Genomic DNA, 24858 nt, shown 5'->3' on the forward strand with positions numbered 1-24858 from the left:
AAGTTTACAAATGCTTTTCAAAGCCTTTTCAATCTAGTTTTTTTTGTGTTTGTAATTTTATAATATAAGCATTGTAATGTTTCTAGCCAAAGCTAATTCGCTTATTCGACTATGGATAAACCTTTTTAAAATAAAGACAGCTAAGTATAGACTGACATCGGCACGGCACCCAGCAGGTACTTCTGCCTTTGATTTCCTCTATAACAGTGTATCTCAACCTTTTTGGAGCCAATGCACTTTTTTATTCAAAAAGTCTTGAGGCCCTCCATCCATCAAAAACGTGTAAAAATGAATTCCTGGCTCCAGTTTCTATTATATTTGTTTCATTAAATTACCAGGTTGTCGCACTGTGGTCACAGTGGCGCAGGTAATACAGGCAACGCATTTTGCTTTATTTGTGCTGATTTTGGATATACTGTGTTTCTAATTTTCTTTTTAACAACTTTTACAATATTTTTTGTAGAGAACTTCCTTGAACTTCAAATAAGCAAAAATGTTCTGCCAGTAGCACAAAAAACGTTGCTTTTTTTTAAAGCGTTCTATTTCTTGTTGTCAAAACAGTAATGGAAATCAGCAGAATTACAGCCACTATTTTTTCATTTTATTTTCCATACTTTAGTATTTTTTGTATTGCAATCTTAACAGTTCCATCAAACAAAATGTTAATAAATTTACTGTACTACCTCATGACCAGACAATTAAGCTCGGTAGCCTAGATGGTAGGGCGCCCGCTCCGAGACTGGGAGGTCGCTGGTTTAAGCCTCAGCCGAGTCATACCTAAGACTTACAACATTGGTACCCATTGCCTCCCTGCTTGGCGCTCGGCATTAAGGGTTGGAATTGGGGGGTTTGGTCACCTAATGACTCCCAACACAGCAGTTGGGTCTAAAAACCCGGCGCCGATCGGAGGCGACGAGTCACGTCGATAGCTTCGCGTGACAAAATGATTTCCGGTAGATATCACGTTGATGGTTGATACTGGCTGAATAATAATAAATAAATAAATAATAGCGAATTATTCCTTTGTTCTGGTTTCATGCATTTATGTTTCTTCGGACTTGCAGTACAGTTCACCAATAAGCTCATGCTTATAAAGTAAAATCAATGTCTGCTCCTTGAAGCAGACAGAAGAGCAACAGCTTGAGTTTGCAAGAGATCCTTAACTTCCGATATTAAATGAAAAAAATAAACTGTACAGGTATCATGCTGCAAACCTAATGCTCTCCAAACCATTACAGAATCTTCCAGAACTGGAATCACTCAAGCCTTGGGAGTCTGCAACAGCCGCCAGGATGCGAGCCAATGGGATTCCGCAATCATGAGGCCTAATGAGGGCAGACAAGCCCACTCAGCAGTTGATGGATCGGCGCTGAGTAGCACAGGGAATGGGACGCTTCAGATTGTAGGGGAAGATAGCAAACTCCGCATGCTGATGGATGGCTCAATCATTCCCACGTTGGCGGTTTCCTCTTACCGGACCTACCTTTGGAAAGAGGTGCCACCAAAGTATACCAGCGCTATCATCTGTCTGGACAAGTTGCTTTCGGCCTACCTAACGGTCCCGGACTGGAGAGCTGCAGGGCCAAATGCTCGATATAAGTCTGCAGTGTTTCTTCCTACCTTTGCACCTGCCACAAAAGAAGCTTCTGGTGGCCCTGGGGCGACTGTTTGGGACGACAATGGAGAGATTTCCGGTCAGCTGGTAGGAGTGGCATGTGAGTATGAAGTATTCCATTTTCTAGCTGGACCTTAGGAGACGTAAAATTAGGGACTAAAATAATTAACTCGACCCAGGCCAGCAGGTATTAAAGCCCAACAATAACCCGACCGATTACCGTATGTTTCGCACGATAAAGTGCACCTGATAATAAAGCGTACCCCGTGATATTTTTATCACATATAAGTTAAAACTACTAAAGTGCTAGGGTTGCACAAACAACAAAAAAGTACTGTGATGAGATAAGACATACCCTTTCTTGCGTCGTCTGTATCCTCAGAGTTCTAGTGAATGGGATCCGGCGCGCTCCACAGTATGGGTTTGATTCACGTTGCATTCAGCTATGCAATTGTAAACAAGCATTCGTGTCTCTAGCGGTTCTGGTGGTTAGGAATCAGTGCTGTTATCAGTGCTATCCGGTTCGATCCCCATTGCACCAATGCTATGCAATTATGGATGGTTAGCGATAGAATTTAAGTCACGCATTTCCAATTTCATTCAGCATACGAGGTGTATACGAGGCGCATACTGGGCCCATACGAGGTGCTCCAGTTTAAAAAGTGCACGTTCACATTTCTGGCCAATTTAGGGGCGCCTTATAGACCAGAAACTTCTGTAACTTGATTTGCAAGACTGAACCCGAAGCAAACTCAAAATTTCATATTTAATTTGTGAGGGTTCGGGTGGCGGAGAAGCCACTTGTGTTAACAAATTAAAGCTTATATTTTGTAACAAAATCAAAGCAAACATTTACACCTTATACATATCTGTGTCTGTAAAGGTTGCATTAACTGACAATATTCCATTATTGATCTTTTTTTTTTTAGGAGTTGATGGCGGAATTTAAAGGTCGTCCTTAATTGGGCTATAAACCTTAGCACTAGTACGTCCTTAACTGAGAAAGAGGCATATAGACAAAAAAAGAGCAATGACGGGTGGATAACAGAGACAGGGGAGAAAAAATAATCAAAAGAGTAGCCTGGCTGGGCCCGGACGTACTGTTAGGCATTTTATGCCGGACACGGGCAGGATTTGGGTAGGGTTGGGCTCGGACCCGGGCTTAGCTTGGGATCTTACCTCTGGACCATAGTGTAGTTTTCTTATTGAACTTTCGAGTCAATCAAGTTCTTAAATTTCAAACAAGTCAAACCCATTTCCTATTCAAAGTTATTTCAATCAATTCAAAGAATTTGCCAAGCAAAGCCTAACAATCAATTTATTAGGGGTGTGAGTTTTGGAATACTTGGCTTGGAAATGGCATGATCATTAAATAATTGACCCGCCCCACTCGCATTAGTCTATCATTATGATAAACAAAGGCACTATAAAACTTTTTTCCTCTTAGAAAGTAATTATGAAAATGTTTGTGTTGCAAAACAAAAAATAAAACAGTCAAACAAAACAATGAGGTGTAACGAAAATTCAAATATTCATCTCATCTCATCAGCCGTACCGCTTATCCTCATTAGGGTTGCGGGGGGGCTGGAGCCCATCCCAGCCATCTCCAGGCAGTGGGCAGGGGACACCCTGAACTGGTTGCCAGCCAGTCGCAGGGCACACAGGGACAGACAACTCATTCGCTCATTCACACCTAGGGACAATTTGGACCGGCCAATTCACCTGAAATGCATGTTTTTGGAAAGTGGGAGGAAATCGGAGTGCCCGGAGGAAACCCACGCAAGCACGGGGAGAACATACAAACTCCGCACAGGAAGTCTGGAGCTGGATTTGAACCCACGACAGGTTCCCATGACATGAACTGTGCCACACAAGCGCTAACCACTGCGCCGCCGTGCTGCCCAAAAATTCAAATATTGTACAATAATATTCAATCGTACAATATTTAGAAGATAAAGTCAAGAAAGTGCAAATTGTGTAAATGATAGAATGTTAATACAGGTTTGAAAATAACTAGTAATACAACAACTGTTTCAGACAAACGCCCAAAAATCAGAAATGTAACAAAAATACAATACAATGTCAGCAGGAAAAATAAAACACCCTCAGTTACACAATGTTTTGAGTCAGTGGTGCAAATAAAGTGTAGACACAATTAGATCCAATTTGAAAATTACAATTTATGTAAAATCCTATAATACACTCACAACATTATTATGGTGCTAGTAAAAATTGGAAGACTGTATTGAACCCAGAACAATAGTTTCGATCAAATCCATGTACTTGCTTAGTATCGATAATATCCATATTTGGATCGATCTGCCCACCCTTACAATTACCCCATTAACATTGCCTCACCTTGCAGAGAACCTCATCTGTTTTGAGGTAGTTTTATCAGAAAAAAATATGAAAATCCTCATAATAAATCTTACAATCTGAAGTTTGTCTCCAACACAATTATTAGTGAATTATTTTTAGTGTTTTAACGGTTCATAATTCATAAGACACATACACTCAAGTACTCAAAAAAATTAGTTTAATGCTATTCTAATCGAAGTGAATTTAATAAAAATACCAGACTCTGGACTAAATAAGATTATAGTGACAGAAAGATTGCTAGATGAACAGGGGAGTATGCTAACAAAATTAAGAGAAAAAAAACACATATGCTGGGATCTATGAATGGTAGGAAGTTTTGGTACAGCAAAGTGACTGGTTGTTATTTTGTTGAAATCATGATTTTCTTGGGCGGTAATTGGGATGAGTGGGTAGCTCATCCGGAGCACAGTTCTGAGGCCATGGGTTCAAATCTACCAGCCTTCCTGTGCAGAGTTTGCATATTCTCCCCTAGCCTATGTGGATTTCCTCAAGGCACCCTGGTTTACTTCCTCAGTCCAAAAACATGCATGGCAGGTTCATTTGTGACTCTAAAGTGTCCCTGCGTATGAATAATTGTCTCTCTCTGTGCCCTGAGACTGGCCGGCAACCAGTTCAGGTTGTACCCTGCCCACTGCCCGAAGGATGGGCTCTAGCACCCCCATGACCCTACTGAGGCTAAGTGGTCACACCAATTCATACTACCTTGGGACCAGATTGTGTTAAGTTAGTTGAGATGTGATCTCCATGTCCAAGAGATTTGTGGAATGTTAGGTAAGCGAAAAAAAAACTCAGTAAAGGAGACAGTTCAATGGTGAAAAAAAAAACTTTTGTTCGGCTAAACGATCGCTGATATCAATACTGGAGTCCATGGGATGGTTGAAACCAGATTATCCGTGTTCATCAGCAAATACATCTGCTCTGCTAATGGAGGGTCTTTGTGTTCTTTAATCCATCCGTCAATTTCTGGTTTTAGAAGTGTAGTTCAATGATTGTCCATCTGGAGGCTGCCCAAAATTGGCATTTACTCTCAACAATAAATAATACAATATTGATTTTCTACCCATGAAACAAATCCATTTAAAAGGTTGACGTTGCACTTATGAAAATACTTGACTTATTGCACTTCAAGAGGATTCACATTTTATATTTGCAGTCTTTGAATTGCAGTTATGAAGGATGTACAATATTTCCCGGAACTTTTATATATATATATATATATATATATATATATATATATATATATATATATATATATATATATATATATATATATATATATATATATATATATATATATATATATATATATATATATATATATATATATATATATATATATATATATATATATATATATATATATATATATATATATATATATATATATATATATATATATATATATATATATATAATCTCATTAGCTGCACCGCTTATCCTGAGTAGGGTCGCAGGGTTGATGGAGCCCATCCCAGCAATCATCGGGCAGTGGGCAGGAGACACCCTGGACTGGTTGCCAGCCAATCGCAGGGTACACAGGGACAGACAACTCGCTCGCTCATTCACACTTAGGGAAGAAATGGAATGCAAAATTTCATCGGAATTCAAATTAAAACTTGAAAAAGTAAGTCAATGGTGGAAATGAGAATTAGACCTTTGGTGAATGTTTCTTTAAACAAGCTATTCAACAACAATGGATCCATTATGGGCTATCATAAAATTGACTTTGTTATTCTATTGGTAAAGTGTTTTTGCCTAAGGCTAGAAATTTGCTTTATTTTGTGAAATAACAATCAACATTATTGCCCTATCTACTTCTCTACGTTATATTGGCCAAACCAATCACTAAGTCTGTAGTTTGCAATAGTCTTTGATATGTGCAGCCCATTGAGACTCTTTGTGAGTAAGGGCTATACAAATAAACATGACTTGGAATCTTTGTAGGATACACACATTGAAATAAGCACATGTTTTGGTTCTCCAATTCATCAATTAATTGAGAAAAAAAATGACAGATGAATCAAGTAATAAGATAATAATTTTTAACCCAACCTGACTATTTATCAGAAATTCCTCAGGTTACCCCTATGACGGAGTTTTCCACCTTCAGTTACCTGGAAGGCCGCTACCGTGAGGTTACTGCCATAATGCAAACAAGCGGCAGCAGCAGTGGAATTCTGATGAGAATTTTCCGCCGTCTGTTGGTCATTTCCATTTCGCTTTGAAAAGCTGAACGGGTTTAAATTCCATCACTGTGCCCCGATGGTGCAAATGGAACGCAGCCCCGTCTGTTTATGTGTCTATTTCACCAATTGTAGATTAAAATCACATTTCCAAACTGTCGTTCGGATGTGGCCATAAAGGTGGAGGAAATTTCCCCTCACTCAGCCTTTCACATTTTGATGTATTCCTCTCATCTCTCCTCACCCGCTCTCAAACATACACCGCATTCATCCTTCTTCACATTCACCATCTTGCAGATAAATCTCAAAAGGTTCACACGCAAAATCCGCTTTAAGAGAAAAATAAAACACATTTATGCGTCCTGCTCTCGTTTCATACCCCTGCAAAGTGTTTTCCTCTGTCGTATAATGTGAGAGTTCTTTGAATACTTTGCGACAAGATCTTGTTTTCCGCAACTGAGCAAAAGTTAGCATCACATGAAAACGTTTCTATCTCGAAGGGGTCTGTGGAAGTGGTTTCAAAGCAAAAAGCTTTTTGTCTTTTGGGGCTTTGGGAGTTAATGATTCTTTTACTTGCATATCAAATCACTCTGCTTTGGATTTTGACTATCTCGAATTGCCTGCCAGAATATAATCATATATATATATATATATATATATATATATATATATATATATATATATATATATATATATATATATATATATATATATATATATATATATATATATATATATATATATATATATATATCATCATCATCAGCATCATCATCAGCCATACCGCTTATCCTCATTAGGGTCGCGGGAGGACTGGAGCCCATCCCAGCCATCTCCGGGCAGTGGGCAGGGGACACCCTGAACTGGTTGCCAGCCAATCGCAGGGCACACAGGGACAGACAACTCATTCGCTCATTCACACCTAGGGACAATTTGGACCGGCCAATTCACCTGAAATGCATGTTTTTGGAACGTGGGAGGAAACCGGAGTGCCCGGAGGAAACCCACGCAAGCACGGGGAGAACATACAAACTCCGCACAGGAAGTCTGGAGCTGGATTTGAACCCACGACAGGTTCCCATGACATGAACTGTGCCGCAAAAGCGCTAACCACTGCGCCACCGTACGGCGCCGCCGTATATATATATATATATATATATATATATATATATATATATATATATATATATATATATATATATATATATATATATATATATATATATATATATATATATATATATATATATATATATATATATATATATATGGCTGGCAACCAGTTCAGGGTGTCCCCTGCCCACTGCCCGATGATTGCTGGGATGGGCTCCAGCACCCCCGCGACCCTAATGAGGATAAGCGGTGTAGCTAATGAGATTAGATGAGAACTTTATATACACAAAAACTTTCTGGCAGTGATTAGGGCAAAGCCTAAACCCTTATACGAAACGTCAAGATGTTCTTGAGAGACATGAGCTGTCTGTGACAGTTGGTGGCTGCAAGTCATCATTATTTATAACGGTTTTTCTCCCGCCGTGATACACGCCTGCCACATTTTGCAGCAGGACTTTGGCCTGACACCACAGCCGAAAAGGCCTCTGAAAGCAGGGGGGACTCCTTCAGCGTCTCTGTCTTTGACGTGAATTCAGAGGAGATGTTCCACAAAATGAGCACCAAGGGAGATTATAGAAGCAGGAGAGATGCACCGTCATTTTCTGAATTATTCATTGGCCGCACTAGCGTTGCCAATGGCTCTTTTTCCCTTTATGTGCTGCCGCTGCTGGTCATTTCCAGGTGCCATCTTCTTCTTTATACGAGTCATAAAGCTGAGATGGAACTCAAGAGCACGGGGCAAATATTTATTGTGATGTCATCTCACCATAATGTAAATAAAGACATTCATCAAATTGTGCCTTTTTTGGTACAGCAAGTAAAGAACCTCGAGAACATCCTGGGAATTCTACCAAAGGAGGAGAGATGGTTTATTGTCGTTTTTACTTCAAGAAGGTTACTACAGAAGCCTCATCTGAGTCCCTCAGTCTTAAAGTAAGCTCTTCCACTTCTTGAAAGAACACAAAACCTTTTGTGTATATTCTTAATTTTCAAAATACATTATTCTTGAATTATATTCACTGTCCATTTATGTTTATTTTATTTTAAAGTTGATCCTCATTATTATCGATTAATCAATCAATGTTGTTGGACTGTAATTATCTTCATTATGGATTTTAGGTACCATTTTTTTCAGACCAGTATGATACTCAACTGTTTAGCAGTCATCGATACTGATACCATTTACCATTATGCGGTTTCATTAAATACCATTTAAAAATCAGTCCTAAAGATCTTCAAGAAATACATACGAATCTCAAAATAAAGTTTTTTTTTAATTTAATGAAGTGAATGACAATATAATGGTCTTCAATTGTGTCATTCCACCTTCTTGATTGTAAAACTGCTCCGGGGATACCCAATAAAGATATCAAAGACCGTCATAAGTACCAATATCAGTAACAAAAGCAGGTGTCTGAATCGATAACTACCATTGGTTCTCGCTGATCTGTGAGTGATATTTTTCTATATTGTTACTGATATTAGAGGGATGCAACAGCTAATCAATTAATCAACAACATGAAGGGACTATCTATCTATCCATCTATATATCTATCTATTCATCTGTCTGTCTGTCCGTCCGGCCGTCCGTCCGTCCGTCCGTCCGTCAGTCCGCCCGTCCATCTATCTATCTATCTATCTATCTATCTATCTATCTATCTATCTATCTATCTATCTATCTATCTATCTATCTATCTATCTATCTATCTATCTATCTGTCTGTCTGTCTGTCTGTCTGTCTGTCTGTCTGTCTGTCTGTCTGTCTGTCTGTCTGTCTGTCTGTCTGTCTGTCTGTCTGTCTGTCTGTCTGTCTATCTATCTATCTATCTATCTATCTATCTATCTATCTATCTATCTATCTATCTATCTATCTATCTATCTATCTATCTATCTATCTATCTATCTATCTATCCTGGTCATATCCCTCGAGAGGGGTGTCCGACAGAAATACAAACACATACAAAATAAAGAAAATTAAAAAAGGGAAAAAGTATTAAAACACACACACAAATTTTCGGACAAACACCCAAACAACACCAAATAAGTTAAGAACCTAAGTTGGTCATGCTTTCGTCCCTCTAGATGAAAGGGCACACAAGAAAGCGGCCGTGTAACTCAGGTCAGGGTGACACAACACACTCTTCTGTTCAACAGCAGGGCCCGACAGCTTTCACTGGTTTACCCCTGCCGCATCATACGGTTGCCCTGCCCATCCCTTAGAACACGTCTAAACATCTCACTATCCTTTTACAACACCTCTCCACTCATTCCTATTACTAACAATAGCTCTAGCTTCCATTATATTTAGGCCTCTTTCCCCCCGCAATGCACTCATAACACCATCCATCCACGTCAATCGCAGCCTTCCCCTTGGTATACCTCCATTTGCTTCTGCTCTTGAAGGGACACTGTAATATTTGACCACTAGATGTTTTGTTGTTTATTGTGTAGTGCAACTGTACATAAAAGCTACAAAGCACAAAGAAGAATAAAAAATAAAAATGGGGTTTTGGGGGGTTAACTGTTGCCGTAAGGTGGACAATAATGTAAGCTCCCGCGAAGTCAATGATTTTAAACCTGAATCCGAAATCATTGACTTGATAAGGGTTTTTTTTTTAATGTTTTAGTGGTTGGCTGTGCTAATCTTAACACTACTTGTGAAAATTATAACCTGGTAATAACATGATATTACATTGTAACAACATAGTAATAACATAAACTGCTTATTTAGTAAAGCATTTATAACTGTTAGCCCTTTGCGCTCATCTCTAAATGTATTAGGTTATTAAATTACAGAATATAACAATTTAAATAAAAACATTTATTCTTGATCTGATTCATAGACAATATGATTGATAATTACTCAAATATGAAAACCAATCGTTTGTTAAAGTCGTAATTAGTGTGCTAATCTCTCTCAATTAGTAATTTTCTGCTCGTTTTTCTCCTTTCGTCATTGTGTGCTTTTCTTCCATTTGAGTCCAGGGAGTTTCCTTGAGCATTGCAATTTCCTCTCATCCCTTCTGAAGCGATGCGTAACACTAACGCTACCTTCCCATTACAAGGCCAGGGAGAGGATTTATCAAGGTTAAGGAATAGATTATGTTCTGAGCAAGTTCAACCCAGCCAATATTTTTTTCTCTTTAACATCATCCTCTTGCAAGATTAGTGTCAAAGATCTGTTGAACTTCTTCCCACCAATAAACGCGCCACTAATTTAGGATGTGTTGTATTTCCTCCACCCCCTTTCCCTGTCTCAGGAGGCTCTGGAGCTCTTTAGGCCAGACTTCATCAGCCGATCCCAGGGTCGAGTGAGGAGGATGCAGAAGAGGAGCAGGTTATAGAGAGGAGAATTCCGACTTTTTTCAGAGATCTGACTTTTTAGGCTGGGCTCGCTAAAAAGAGCTCACAAACTGTTCTCCAGATTGTTTTGGTTCTCTTAAACCATTGCTCGGCAATCTTCCTGTGCAATGGACCTGTTAAAAGTCCGATATCATTCTCGCTGCCCGACCCCCCTATTAAATAAGTTATAATAACAATATTTTGATTAAATGTAATAACAATATTAAGTCAATTCAAGCCATGTATATTTGTATAGCCCTTAGACACAAGGAGTATCAAAGAGCAGCAAAGGCGGATTTTGACCTTGCAAGGGGAAACAGGGAGCGAAGCCTTCAGATAAGAGAATTCCATTACCCGTTGCTAAGGCCCTGTGCACGCTATTAAAAAAAGCAGATCATTCCTAAAGGATGTGGAGATCAAAGAAAAGCAACATGGTTGGCTATAGTGACAATGATCATTAATGATGTCGAAACAACAGTGCGCAACAGCCCAACATAGTTGTATTAGTATACAGTATAAATAGATTACCAGGGATCTAAATGACAAAGGGAAAAGGCACTGGATTTTAGCTCCTTATCACACTGTTTTTACCTACAATACCAAGTTGTGTTTCCTTTTTTTATCTAGAAGGCATACGTGATGGGTCGATCATTGTACAAGAGTTTTTTTGGCTTAACTTATTCCAATAATGATCCATTACAGTGCCACGATTGTAGTGCACAGCGATCGCGTTACGCTATTTTTTGCTTTGAGGTAGCTCTTTGTTGCAGTTGCCATGATTTCATCCGGCTAGCTCTCCGTTAGCATCAGGGCTGCCAAGGGCTTTCTTGATTGTTTGTTTATTTGCTCCCAATTGTATTCTCCTTAAAAATGACCAACACCTTACTTTAAACACTACCTAAAACTCGTAACCTCTTTGTCAAATTAACACATAAAACAATATTGCGACTGCACTGGCTGAGGCACCGATGTTCCTCGGAATACGTCACTGCTCAGGATAACTAAGACATACATCTTGAAGACATTCAAAATGCATTATTTTGGAAAATATTTGGAAAATACCAATGAAATATATATTGAAAGATTTTATGCATGTTGACCAATCGCAAAAGAAAAAGCGTCTCAAAGGGAACCAGCTCCTGGTTTTTGGGAAACCAGCTCCTGACGCTTACTTTCTTACAGCCGTTTCTTTAACAGGTTGAAGAGGAAAAGGAGCTGTAGGATTAGCGGCTTCCCGGTGCACGAAGAAGGCGCTCGGAGGCAAAGGTGCACCACGCCGGATCCTCTCAGCGGTGAGCACTGACCCAGGACCTACGGGCCTGCATTCATTTCTCATTTTATTACGCACTTTTTTTTCTTACACTTGTTACACACGGATTACACACTTTAGGGGTTGGGACCTCTTGTGCTAACTCTATAAGAAAGCCGTTAAGACCCATTGGAGGGGAATTTATGGTGGTTAAATATGTGGGCTAGTTCATTTCCACTTCAAACCTCAATGAGTGGTAGTTTTATTAGACGGGGATGGGGTTTCCTCCTGCTGGCTTTTGTCCAACTTTGCTCTCTGCTGGCGGGTTGAGAGCAGTGCAGCTGGCCTAATGATAGATACAGCTCGGTCCTTTGGTCAGTAAGACGCAACGATACGAAAACCCCAAATGTACATAGAGCTGTAACACAACTAATATCTGGAGCCAAAAAAAAAACAAGAACAAAAAAACTTTATGCACGCCTTTTTAAAACAGCAACATAAATGTTAATAATTTATTATTAACACAATGTCAAATGTGTTTGCAGCATTGAATGACAACAATGGTTTCTCCTCCTACAGAAACCAGATTTAAATGATTTAATTTCCTTTTTTTTTTACATTAAAGGGAACCACAAGAATGGCATTTAAGAGCTGCATGTCCCCCTAGAGCCACAGGTTACTCCCCCTGTTTGGCTGGCTGGATGGATGGATGGATGGATGGATGGATGGATGGATGGATGGATGGATGGATGGATGGATGGATGGACGGATGGACAGACGGACAGACGGACAGACGGACAGACGGACGGACGGACGGACGGACGGACGGACGGACGCACACACACAGACAGACAGACAGACAGACAGACAGACAGACAGACAGACAGACAGACAGACAGACAGACAGACAGACAGACAGACAGACAGACAGACAGACAGACAGACAGATAGATAGATAGATAGATAGATAGATAGATAGATAGATAGATAGATAGATAGATAGATAGATAGATAGATAGATAGATAGATAGATAGATAGATAGATAGATAGATAGATAGATAGATAGATAGATAGATAGATAGATAGATAGATAGATAGATAGATAGATAGATAGATAGATAGATAGAAACAATTATAATTACTGTTGTAAACATAATCAACCAGCTGGAGAACTTTATTTTGAAAAGCAGGAACTCACAGGTCACAGGACCCGCCTCTGTGACCTGAGCTCCTTTAAGCCCTGTCTTTCCTCTGCTGACTTCATTTAAAAAGTGAGGGGGATATGACCTGGGGAAAATGGCAAACAACAAAGTCGAAAGACACAGCCTCGTCCCCCCAGCCAGGAAAAATGGCCAGACCAAGCTCTGGACCTCCTTTTCTCTATTCATTGGCTGAGGGATGCGACAAAAAGGATTGAGAATTGCTCGGGGAGGGGTTTCTTTCCAACCGTGTGGCCAAAAACAACTCCCAGACCTTTTTTCTTCTGCCACATGTACTTTGTCTGACCTAAAGATAGTCAGGAAAGGATTTCACAACAACCTGTTTGGTGCTGGGCAAATAATATCTAGTTTTTGACATGCTATGAAAATAATTCCTGATAATTATCTAAACCGGGCAGCACGGCGGATGAGTGGTTGTCGCGTCCGCGGCACAGTTCTGGGATCACTCTTTCTGTGTGGAGTTTGCATGTTCTCCCCATGCTTGAGTGGGTTTCCTCCGGGCACTCCGGTCTCCTCCCTCATTTAAAACCTGCATGTCAGGTTAAATGGCCGGTCCAAATTGTCCCTAGTTGTGAATGAGCGAGTGAGTTGTCTATCTCTGTGTGCCCTGTGACTGGCTGGCAACCAGTTCAGGGTGTACCCTGCCCACTGCCTGAATATTCTGAAAACTCTAGGGAATATTTTTGTCTTTTTTCTTTTCTTTTTTTGTATATATTATTTAAATTCTTATACATTCTCACCTTGGAATCTAACATGTGCTCAAAAATAGAATTCGTGATCTTTTTGAAAAATTTCATGACAATTTTGATGATTTATACTTTATCTACAACATACAGTACATGTTTATTTTTAAGAGGAAAAAAAACAAAAACAAACTATTTTTCATCTTTATTTGCTTAAAATTTTACTAATTACAAATTTCCCTCTTGTGAATGTTTATACTTGTGTCCTAGATAATCTTTTCAAGCCAAGAGAGAGATCAATATCAGGAAGGGAAATGCTGCAGAGATCCAGAAGGTGAGTTATATTCCCCAGAATTTAATCTCAGATAATCATCCATCCATCCATCCATCCATTGTCAGCACTGCTTATCCTTAGTAGGGTCACTGGGGTGCCATCCCTGCTCTCTTCGGGCAGTGGGCAGGGGACACCCTGAAGTGGTTGCCAATCAGTCGCAGGACACATTGAGACAGACAACTCACTTGCTCATTCACACCTAGGGACAATTTGGGCCAGCCAATTAACCTGACATGCAACTTTTTGGAATGTGGGAGGAAACCGGGGTGAACGCAAGCACGGGGAGAACATGCAAACTCCACACAGGAAGGTTCGATCTCATGACCTGAGAACTGTGCCGCACTGCACCGCTGTGCTGCCCTCACATAATCTTGTCACGTTTAAAAGGCCAACCTTCTATTTGTTTTTGCAACAGTCCCTATCTGAACTTTGTCAGTCAAACAGCAACCAGCTTAAAAAGTTCATTCTAGGGACAATATGTAAAATTTGATCACGAGATGTTGCTGTATTGTGTGATGCAACCATATTTGTAAAAAAATGCACTTCTAGATAATAGTCCGGGTATTTTTGTTTCTTATTCAAATGAATACTTTGGTTTATTTAAATCACATGCCAAATCTAATGGCCTGCAGGCCGAATGTGGCCTGCCACTATCAGGAGACCGGATCGGAGGCAGGAGGCAGGGAGGATAAGCTCAATCGCGTAACGACCATTTACTTTTATTTAGCAAAATAAAAGTTGTCCAACACTCAGGGACAAAACAAAACAAAAACAGGAACTCAGACTAGGAATACTCACAAAACAGGCTTTTACTCAGAACGGGCAAACACAGGTTTTCTCACGTCAAACAGAACAGATTAATGCAGAACAGAAAAACGCAATGAACCAGCCACTGGCAATACACAAAACCCCCCTGAAGAAGCACACACGGTCGCCACGGCAACAATGCTGGACATGACGGCCACATAATTTTAAGTGGACCACGAGACAACTTTAAGAGAAGCACAAGAGAAAAATGAGCTGCCAAACACTTACTTGCAGTTCTGAATATGTCCACTGGATGTCACACCTAATGTAGCAGTATTTGCAGACTAGCCTTAATCAACCACAGAACATTAAGGAAACCCATCTGGATGTTATACTTTTGAATAAAAGTGACAAATGTGCTGCTTAAAAGGCAATACCTGGATGTCTTTACTGAAGTTTAAACAAGCTTTAGCTCCTTCTATAATAGATATACGTGAAATCTATCAGCTAATTTCCCCATATTCAGGTACACATTTTCATTAGAAAAAAAGAAAAAGCATAAAGACTTTTAAATGGTTCAATCAATCATTTAAGTTTGTGCATGAGTTTCCCTGAGTTAAATAAACCATAGTGGAAATTAATTCAATTGTTGTTTTGCCTTTATTTAACAAATGCAAAATTTCTAATCCCTTCAAGAGATTACATTTTATTGAAATAAATAAAATATTGAGTCGAAAAAAACCCGCAATTATGTTTTACATTTAAGTCTTAAATCTCTGAATCATAATTTCATCGTGAGAAACACTTTTTATGCTATTAATTTACTAGTCAGACCGACAAGCTGAAATGAGTTTGACACCGCTGTCTTAAACAAATTACGTTTTTCTTTTACCTGTCGGAGGCGCTAAATAATACACAATGTCCCTTTAAGCACAGGCAATGCTTAAAGGAGCTGTACAGAATTAAAAAATGTTTTACTCACTGCTGCCATCTCGTGGCCTGTGTCATCATCGTCAGCTCGCTCATGATACGCGCGAAAGTAAGTACATTTTTTAAAAACCATTGATTAATTTCTTCTTTTCTCATATTTTTGGGGGTTTGTGTTTGCATTCGGAATCCGATCTAACCAGGCATTTTTTTTACTTTTACAATTTTGCTGCTGCACTAACAAAAGTATAACAGCGGGGACTACCCCTCATTCTTCCTGCCTAATGTGTTTCATCCTGGGCAGTTTTGCTAAAAGTAAGATAAAAGCAGATCAGCGCGGTGTAAAATAAAGCATAAGGGCTTTTTGAACTCAATGGAGTCATTATTAACACATACTCAATCGAGAAAATATTCAACTTTCAACTTTTTTAAGGACACCTTAAACGCAACCCACCTTTAAGTATTGTTTAAAAATTCTAATGACACACACATAAAAATGAAGTCCATAATGAGCATTCAACCAACACATCTACCACCAGAGATTTGTTTTCAGAGGTGTTTTTAATCCTTACATTTAAATGTGCAACTGGAATGCCACATCCAATTTCGTTGTCACAATATGTTCATCCATTATGTAACAATGATAATAAAGGTATATTCTTCTTATTATTATTATTCTTATCTAATTTAAATGGGTCACATTTGGCATGTTCACAATAAAACACACGCATGCACGCCCCCACACACAAACACACACAATGTTGACAGGAGATATGAACAACCTTTCATGGGCCTTATCTCTTTCTTTTTATGTTACTTATCTGCACATATCCCACGCATCCTCTCTCCTCCAATCCTCTCCAATCAGATGCTGGCAAGCCATTGTCACTTTTTCAAAGGTGACACTATCTGACGGCCGAGATCTGCTAACCCACTGCAGACTTCGCGGAAAGCAATGAAAACGGATTTGAGAGCATAAGACACGTTTGCACGATAACTTGCTGTGCGGTCCCGATGGCATGTGCGTGTTTTTTTGCAGGATGTATAAGAAGCTGCCGGAGGTGGAGAGGAAAAAGCGGGAGGAGGAGAAGAGGGCAGTATCACGCGCCAACAGACTGCGAGCAGACCTCTTTAACAAGGTGAACACTTGGATGGAAATTAGATTCCACAATCATTAGATAAGTGATAATAACTTGGATTTATGAAGCACCTTTTAAAGGCCCAGAGGACTTCCGACTGTATTTCATGGGGTGTTTAAAATGCACACTATGTAAAGTGCACGAGTATCCGTAGGTCACAGAAGGATGTTCTTGCCATTACAGATACATTTTTACAAGCTGGTTTATATTATTGTCATATTGCTTTTTGATTTATGTGTAACCACGAATTATTGCACTGTTCTGTTATGTGTTTCCTTAAATGGACAGTGTATTTTTAGCAGCTCCTAGTGGCTAAAGAAACTTAATTCAATACAAAAAAACAGTATTAAAGGTAGTGTCTGAAAATGGAAACTTTGCTACTCTCTGACGCCATCTACTGGCTTAAAGTCACGATTGTTGCCTCAAGCACTTCATTAACCAATTGCATATCTTAGATGGATTCTTTTGGGCCTTTGACTTTGGCGTTTTGGCTGTATCTGAAACAGACCTTTTCTACTTTTACCATGTTCATACAAGACTAACAAAAAACTGCGAAAATGTGCCTGAAATCCCTCTTCACGCCCACCTCCCCCCTTATCTGCTTCCTTATATGTTGCGTGTCCCGAAACAGCTATGATTAAATTAAATCAAATGCAGATAGGCGCGCTGGGAGAAAAAATATAAAGGCTTTTTGAACTCAGTTGGGCATTGTTAGCACATACCTAATAGAGAAAATATTCTAGTTTTTACTTTTTAAGGATACCTAAACAACGCACCCCACATTTAACTTAAGTAATGAAGAAAATACATGAACTTTTTCAACATACTCGTAGGTTTACAAATTAATATTTTTTTACATAAAATGAGCTTTACTTAAAGGGAGCTGACAAAATTGTTCGTCATCTTGCTGCTGCAAGTGGCCAAAAGCCTCAAAAAGACTGGGCAAAAAAAAAAAGAGTTTAAAAAAAAAAGTTACTATGAGTCTCCATAGTTTGTATTCTTCCTTGAGTTTTCTGAGGGACATTGTGTATCATGATATATATATATATATATATATATATATATATATATATTTGGAGAGAGAGAGAGAGAGAGAGAGAGAGAGAGAGAGAGAGAGAGAGAGAGAGAGAGAGATTTGAATTATATGCAAGAAAATACCTGAACCATCATAAAAAAAATGCACTTTCAGTACTCAATGGTTGAGAATTTTACATTTATTTGACATAATATGAGCCGCACCTAGGGGGGGGGCTGACATTGTTGTTGCTACGGCTACGGAAAAGCCTCAAAAAGGCTGGGAGGGGAAAAAATTCGTATTTGTTTTTGTTGTCAATTTTTGTGTTTAGTTGTTTAAAATATTTAATTTGTTACTAGAAATAATTATTACTTCAGTATTATTGTCACAGTTCTATAAAAGAAAATACGTTTTTTTTTTCTTTTTTTGCTTAAAGGGTCATTTAGTTGTGTAATATGTGGTCCAAAAAACTGAATTCATAAAAAAAAAAAAAAAAAAGGTAATAAAGAAAAGTATGTGTACTATCATATAAATAAGGTTTTTTTTTTAAATATACTCGTAGGTCGAGGAACGTAGTATTTATTTTACATACTACGAGCGTCACCCAAAGAAGCTGAGATAATTGTCTGCCACCCAGCTGCTACAGGTATCCAAAAGGTCACTTAGATTCTCCGTAGTTTGTATTCTCCCTTGTGCTTTTTAGAACTCATTTAGAACCCAAATGGTCAAATGATACATACTGTCCCTTTAATTTGATCTATTTTAATTATGCAATATTTGGGTTTATTATCATTATATTTCTATGCACTCTTTAGTTGTTTTAATTATCTAGTTTGTTAGTATAATATTTGTCACCGTTTTATAAAAATAAAACGCGTTGTTGTTGTTTTTTAAAATTATTTGTCTAAATCCAGGCGTAGCCAAATCCATGCGATTAGGAGCATGTATTTAATCAGCGATGATAATGATGATTATTATATTTGTAAAAGGTTTCTCATTCTATTGTCAATCATTCCAAAATTAGTTTAAGATAATTTAAAGGTGCTTAAATCGCGTACATCTCAAATATATGTTCAGCCTTTTAGATTTTGTAAATACATATTTGATTTTATATTTTTTCATCCCAGTGTAAACGTCTTTGTCAGCATTTTACAACGGGGTTGAAAAGAAAATCTCATTGGCATTTTTATGTTTATGACAATAAAGACAATCTTGAATCTTGGATATCCTTTAGACGTGTTTTTTCTTTCTGTAAATTGCTCGAACGTAGTCAGCGAAGTGTAATCAAATACTATTCTTAATAACCGTCAAGTGAATGTAATGTACCATTACAACCAGATTTTCTTCCACGTTTAGTGATGTGAAAATAAACGTAGCTCGTGTGAAAGTGTAAAAAGGAACATTGGATTATTTTATCCCGTTATGCAGCAGAGGACGCTGTTTGACTGCTAAAATCAAGCCTTACCTTGCCTATCACAAGTATTTTCGACCTTGCTTTAACCAATCCTGTCAGAATAAAAAAATATATATGATATTTAATGATAGGGAAATTAGTGCATCACAATAAATTTTCCTGCACATGCACTTTAAAGATAATTTTAATATTATCACATTCTTGACAGCCACTATAAGATTGTCTGCAATAACTTTATTTACTGTATATTATAGTTTTGTGTTCGTTAAAGTGTCAGTAATATATTTTTAAAGGCTAAAATTTAGGCTAGCTGAAATGGAGAGAGTTCGCATTTGAGCGTGGCATAATTCTGGTTGGCCTCATAAACGTGTCCTCACTAACTTGGATTTATAAAGTGTTTTTCAGAGGACACACATTTCATGGGGTTGTTAAAATGTATAATTATGGTGCCAGCTCGTTTGTTTATAACTGTTTTTGTTGGGTGGGGCGGTAGTGGACTTTTCTTCATAGAGCTGATGAGATTTGAATTGGATACATTATTATTTTAGTTTTGTCAAGATTTCATCAGTAAGACTATAGCAACTCCCATTTTGGTATCAAATGGACAGTGTGTATCATTCGAATTATTTGAATGTCGCAGTGAGGGTTTGTGTAACTGGAAATGAGTGCTAAAAAGCACAGGGAATAATACAAACTACAAAGACTCAAGGAGACCAAACAACAAAATTTTTCTTCCTTTTTTTTTGCCATGTGTATTTCGGGGGCGCGATGCAGCAAGAAAAGGGACAATTATATCAGCTCCCTCTAGGTGAAGCTCATGTTATGAAAAAGACACCGGCATGCAAATGTATTAACCTGCAAGTATTTGAAAAAAAATAGACATTATTCTGATAATTGTCTATTTTTGCTTATCATTTAAATTAACAGGGTTTTCATTTAATAAATGATTTTTATTTTTACCATGAGGAGGTGCTAAAGGATACAGATTTTACGTTTAAACCAGGGGTTTTAAACTTAGTTTACTTAGGGGTCTCCAGAAGTAAAGCAAGCCTGATTTGGGCCGCCTAATGTTTTCAAAGACAAAGATGTCATGATTACCGATGCGATTCCCCTGTGCTTGCTCATTCGGCGCCAACCTCCGTGGGTTCCGATTGGCTCCCTTTCACTATGTGAACTCAGTCATGTCAATCCCCTGTTGTCAGTCCGTCTGCGAATCTCCGTGTATACTAGGCAATCCTTTTTTGGTCCTGACTCACGCCTGTCACGTTTTTTTGCTCCTGTTTGTCTCCCGCTACGACATTTTTGATCCCGACCACGTCTGCTCTCCCGTCTCGATTAACGACCCGTTTTTGATCCCGACCACGTCTGCTCTCCCGTCACGGCTTACAATTCTTTTCCGACCCCGACCACGTCCTGCTCTCCCAGTCCCGGCTAGCGACCTGACACCGCCATCGCTCGCTACGGAAGATCCACTTTCGCGTTCGGATAACAATCCGAGTACAAAAGAGACTTGCCTCCCACGCCCAGCGAACACAGGATCGTGGGCGCAGCCCTTCCTCTCTCTTTTAATAAAACTTCACACAAGTGGGTCCTGTTTCAGTTCTGGTTCTGACATAAGATGCCCCCACTATCATTTATGGTTCAGTTCAACAGCAGCAACAGTGTCCTTCCACACCCCGGCAGTTGATTGTTTTGCATTTCAATTTGAGTAAAATATTTCAGAATCAGTGTGCAAAGCAATGATTCATCGAATCTGCTAATTTGTTGAAATCTAAAGTCCGTGATTCGTACACACTTCCGTTGGTCAAACCAGGAACTAGCTAACCAATCAAATTGCAGGGAAGAACATTAGCAGACCGTGCAAACATTCAATTTTGATATTTGTCAATTGTAATTACTGATTTCTGTTATTAAAGTTAAAATAATGAAAATTTACTGAAATTGAAATAAGACTATTGCAGGTGTTAGAACAGAGGTTGGGCAAAACTTGGAATGTGAGCCACGTGTGGCCAGTCAGGATTAATAATCCAGCCCTCCGAATAAAAACTTGAAAAATTAATTACTAAGAAAAAAATTGTTGCGCCAATCTTGGATATTTTGCGTCCCATGTACCATAAAAATCTATTTTTCACAGTGCATTAATGTGCACTGCGCCAACATTCAAAAAATATATATTTTTGATTTTTCTGGGTGTGCATTTTTGTTACTTATTTTATTTATCAAGATTTTTATCAAAAAATCATGCAAATACTTGTTTGCTTTTAGTTTTATTGCATATTACCAAATGTAGTGCTTATAAAAGGGGCATAATATATGACATAGCTTGATTTTGAATTTTGAATGTTTCAAAACCAGTTTCATGAAATGGTCTATTGTTTTAGGGACAAAGTGGAATATTTGACCACAAAATTTTGCTCTATCGAGCAGTGCAAACAAAAACGAGTGCTACTCAGCACAAGGAAGATTACAAACAATGAAGATTCAAAATGACCAAATGACTTTTTATCTCTTCTGCCCTGTTTTTGTGAGATTTTTGGTTTTAGGGGAACCTGTAGCAAAAAGATGACTGCCAATTATGTCAGCTCCCTGTATGTAGGGCTCATGTTTTGTAAAATAAATTGTTTTGAACCAGTACCCAAACACGTGATGTTACTCACACAAGCCTTTTATTTTACGGGAAATGGGGAGTCATGCACGTTAGGCAGCAGTCCGGCGTTAAATGATAGGAAGCCAGAGGCGGGCGAGATTGATACCAATTGCCAGAGTTGATATCGTACAGATGGGGTCGATACCGGACAGGACGGGATAGACAGGATAGATAATAAAACACAATATTGAAAATAAACAGGACAAACTAGACGAGAACGAAAACTAGAATAATAACGAACAGGACAAAAAGAGACAGAAACAAACTGGAAACCAAAATTAAACAGGACAAAATAAACGGGAACCATACCGGACAGGAAATACCGTCAGGAACACGACCGAGTCGAAACCCACGTCTTACAGGGCAGAAGTTTTGTTGACGGACTGACAAAGAAAAAAATGAGAGCACTGAGGTTAAACAGAAAGCCAATATGTCAATGAGCCACAGCTGCTGCCACACGGGGCCATTTGGCGCCATGGCAACCGTGACATAAATGAACAGACACATTTTAAAATATTTAGACTTAGATTCCTGCATGTATATCTTTTCATAAATAAGTATGTAGAAAACCGTTATATCTATTTTCATGCATTGATGAGGTGTCGGATCAAGACGGTCAAAGCAATCATTTTTTTACTCCTGGCCTGGGCTAACTGCCAAATATTTTAACCTAATAAGGATTGCCACTTACAAAGTTTAGAAAATTTTTGCTGTTTTATAAGCTTGTTGTATACCCTTATTGGCCAATATCAGATGTTTTTCACTCCAAGGTGAAGCCATCACAGCCAGATGACATTATGGTGACCAGCCAGCTCTCATACGAACTTATTACCTGGCTTGAACTACAGCAAGATTGGCACGAGGTTGATAAAGTTGGGTTTGCTCCTCAGGCTTAGCCGCAGATGTTTTAAAAATGAGCCGGCAGCTGTCCGGCGGAACCATCAGATAGCGAAGTCAAGTGATTGCACCTTGCACACACAGACACAGCGAAAAAGCAATTTAGCCGCCATGATGCCAAGCTGCTCCCTTAAAATAGATTATGATGGTCTTCAGTGATGGTATTGTTTTTTTATTTCATGTTTTTGTGGGAAGGGCGGGTTGGGAATGATGGAAATGCAGCAGTAACATTGCTTTTCTTATTTGTCAGAGACTTCTGGACCACATTCTGCAAAGATGAAAGTGCTGCATGAAATGGCAAAAGCTTGACTTTTCTGTCACGCATGCGAAGGTGGACCCAAATGCAGAGAAGCTGGAATGAAGAGAGGTGTTCTCAACAAACGATGGCATTTTGACAAAACTGGAACAACTAATCAAAACAAACCAGGTTTTAAAACGATCAACGCATCCAAATCAGAAACAAAACTGACTTGATAATGTAAAAATGGATGGAATCGACATGGAAAATGCATTAACCGGACCCAGTGTGCTGTCTAAACGGTCCTTATCAAGGGTTCAGGGCATTACTCATAAGGTGTGAAGCGATTGGGTGAAGGTGTGGCCAGTTCCACATCCCCTGGTTAGCTCCCCCTGGTGAAGGTTGCGTGCAGATCCTGACATCACCTTTCGCTAAATGACCGCATCTCATCTCATCTCATTATCTACACTGCTTATCCTCAGTAGGGTCGCAGGGGTGCTGGAGCCCATCCCAGCAATCATCTGGCAGTGGGCAGGGGACACCCTGAACTGGTTGCCAGCCAATCGCAGGGCACACAGGGACAGACAACTCAATCGCTCATTCACACCTAGGGACAATTTGGACCGGCCAATTCACCTGAAATGCATGTTTATGGAATGTGGGAGGAAACCAGAGTGCTCGGAGGAAACCGACACAAGCACGGGGAAAACATACAAACTCCGCACAGGAAGTCTGAAACCGGATTTGAACCCACGCACGAGGTTCCCAAGACATGCCGCACAAGCGCTAACCACTGCTCCACCGTGCTGCCCATGACTGTATGCCAGATGGACCAAAAACATGGAGTCTGCAGCAAACAGTCCTTCACTAGAACAGGGAATGGCTAAAGGTCAGTGTCTGGTCCTCCTGGGACTGGGCCAGGAGCGGCCGAGTGACTTTCTAGTCGCCAGGACAGGAGCCTTCTCACCACCAGGACATTGACCAGAAGTGGTGGAGGGACCCTCCCCTCACCGCCGGGACAGGATACAGAAGCGTTCGGTGGACCCTTCCCGGAGAAGGATTGCTGTATACAATCTTAATGTTGACTTTGTATCTTCTCTCCTTATTAAAGTATATACTAAACTACAAACTTATCACACAATCTTTTTTTAAAGTTTGTGATTTCAATTGCATTCATACTTTATGCCTTCAGTTTTAGTGCAGCCTAAAATATTTCAAGGGCATTCCAAGCCCCAATATTGACTTTGTCTGAAATGGAGTGCGCTCAGCAAAAAGGCACCTTGACTGTGTCATTGCTAAAGTAAATGTTAATAAAATGCAAGGCCTCGGGCGGCGGTAAGAATCTCACGTTTGTCTTGACCCTAGGCTGCCCCTGTGGCACCTCCCATCCAGAACGTCGGAATTCCAAGTTAATCGAACTCAGGAGACCGGCAGTGTTCACTGAAAGGGACCTTTTGTCACTGGGCGGCGTTCCCTGAGGTGACATTGGAACAGGAGAGAGGAGACAACCTTTTGCACGATGAAATGACTGACATTTAGTAACTGCCTGGGGAGGAATAACAATGACACATGCCGTGGGCCCTTTCCTTGTTGAAATATTGGACAAACAGATGACAATATATTAATAATTGATATTTCAGGTGATGCTTTTTTTTGTCTGTCCAAAAAATATTACACTTGGAATCACCACTACAATGCTCCCAAATTACTTAATG

General features: G+C 39.3%; 1 protein-coding gene across 1 annotated transcript; it reads left to right on the forward strand.

Annotated features, from left to right (window-relative positions):
* Positions 1-1318: 1318 nt before the first annotated feature.
* On the forward strand, positions 1319-23774 carry LOC148353731 (uncharacterized). Its single transcript, XM_088351999.1, has 7 exons — positions 1319-1715; positions 8105-8223; positions 10551-10627; positions 11830-11924; positions 14056-14119; positions 16833-16932; positions 23156-23774. The coding sequence occupies exons 1-7, from the start codon at positions 1319-1321 to the stop codon at positions 23183-23185; spliced, it is 882 nt and encodes a 293-aa protein (XP_088208125.1). The 3' UTR covers positions 23186-23774.
* The last annotated feature ends 1084 nt before the right edge of the window (positions 23775-24858 follow it).

This window comes from Urocampus carinirostris, chromosome 13 (genome assembly GCF_059441175.1).
Source record: "Urocampus carinirostris isolate Australia breed hairy pipefish chromosome 13, RoL_Ucar_1.0, whole genome shotgun sequence".
NCBI classification, from domain to species: domain Eukaryota; kingdom Metazoa; phylum Chordata; class Actinopteri; order Syngnathiformes; family Syngnathidae; genus Urocampus; species Urocampus carinirostris.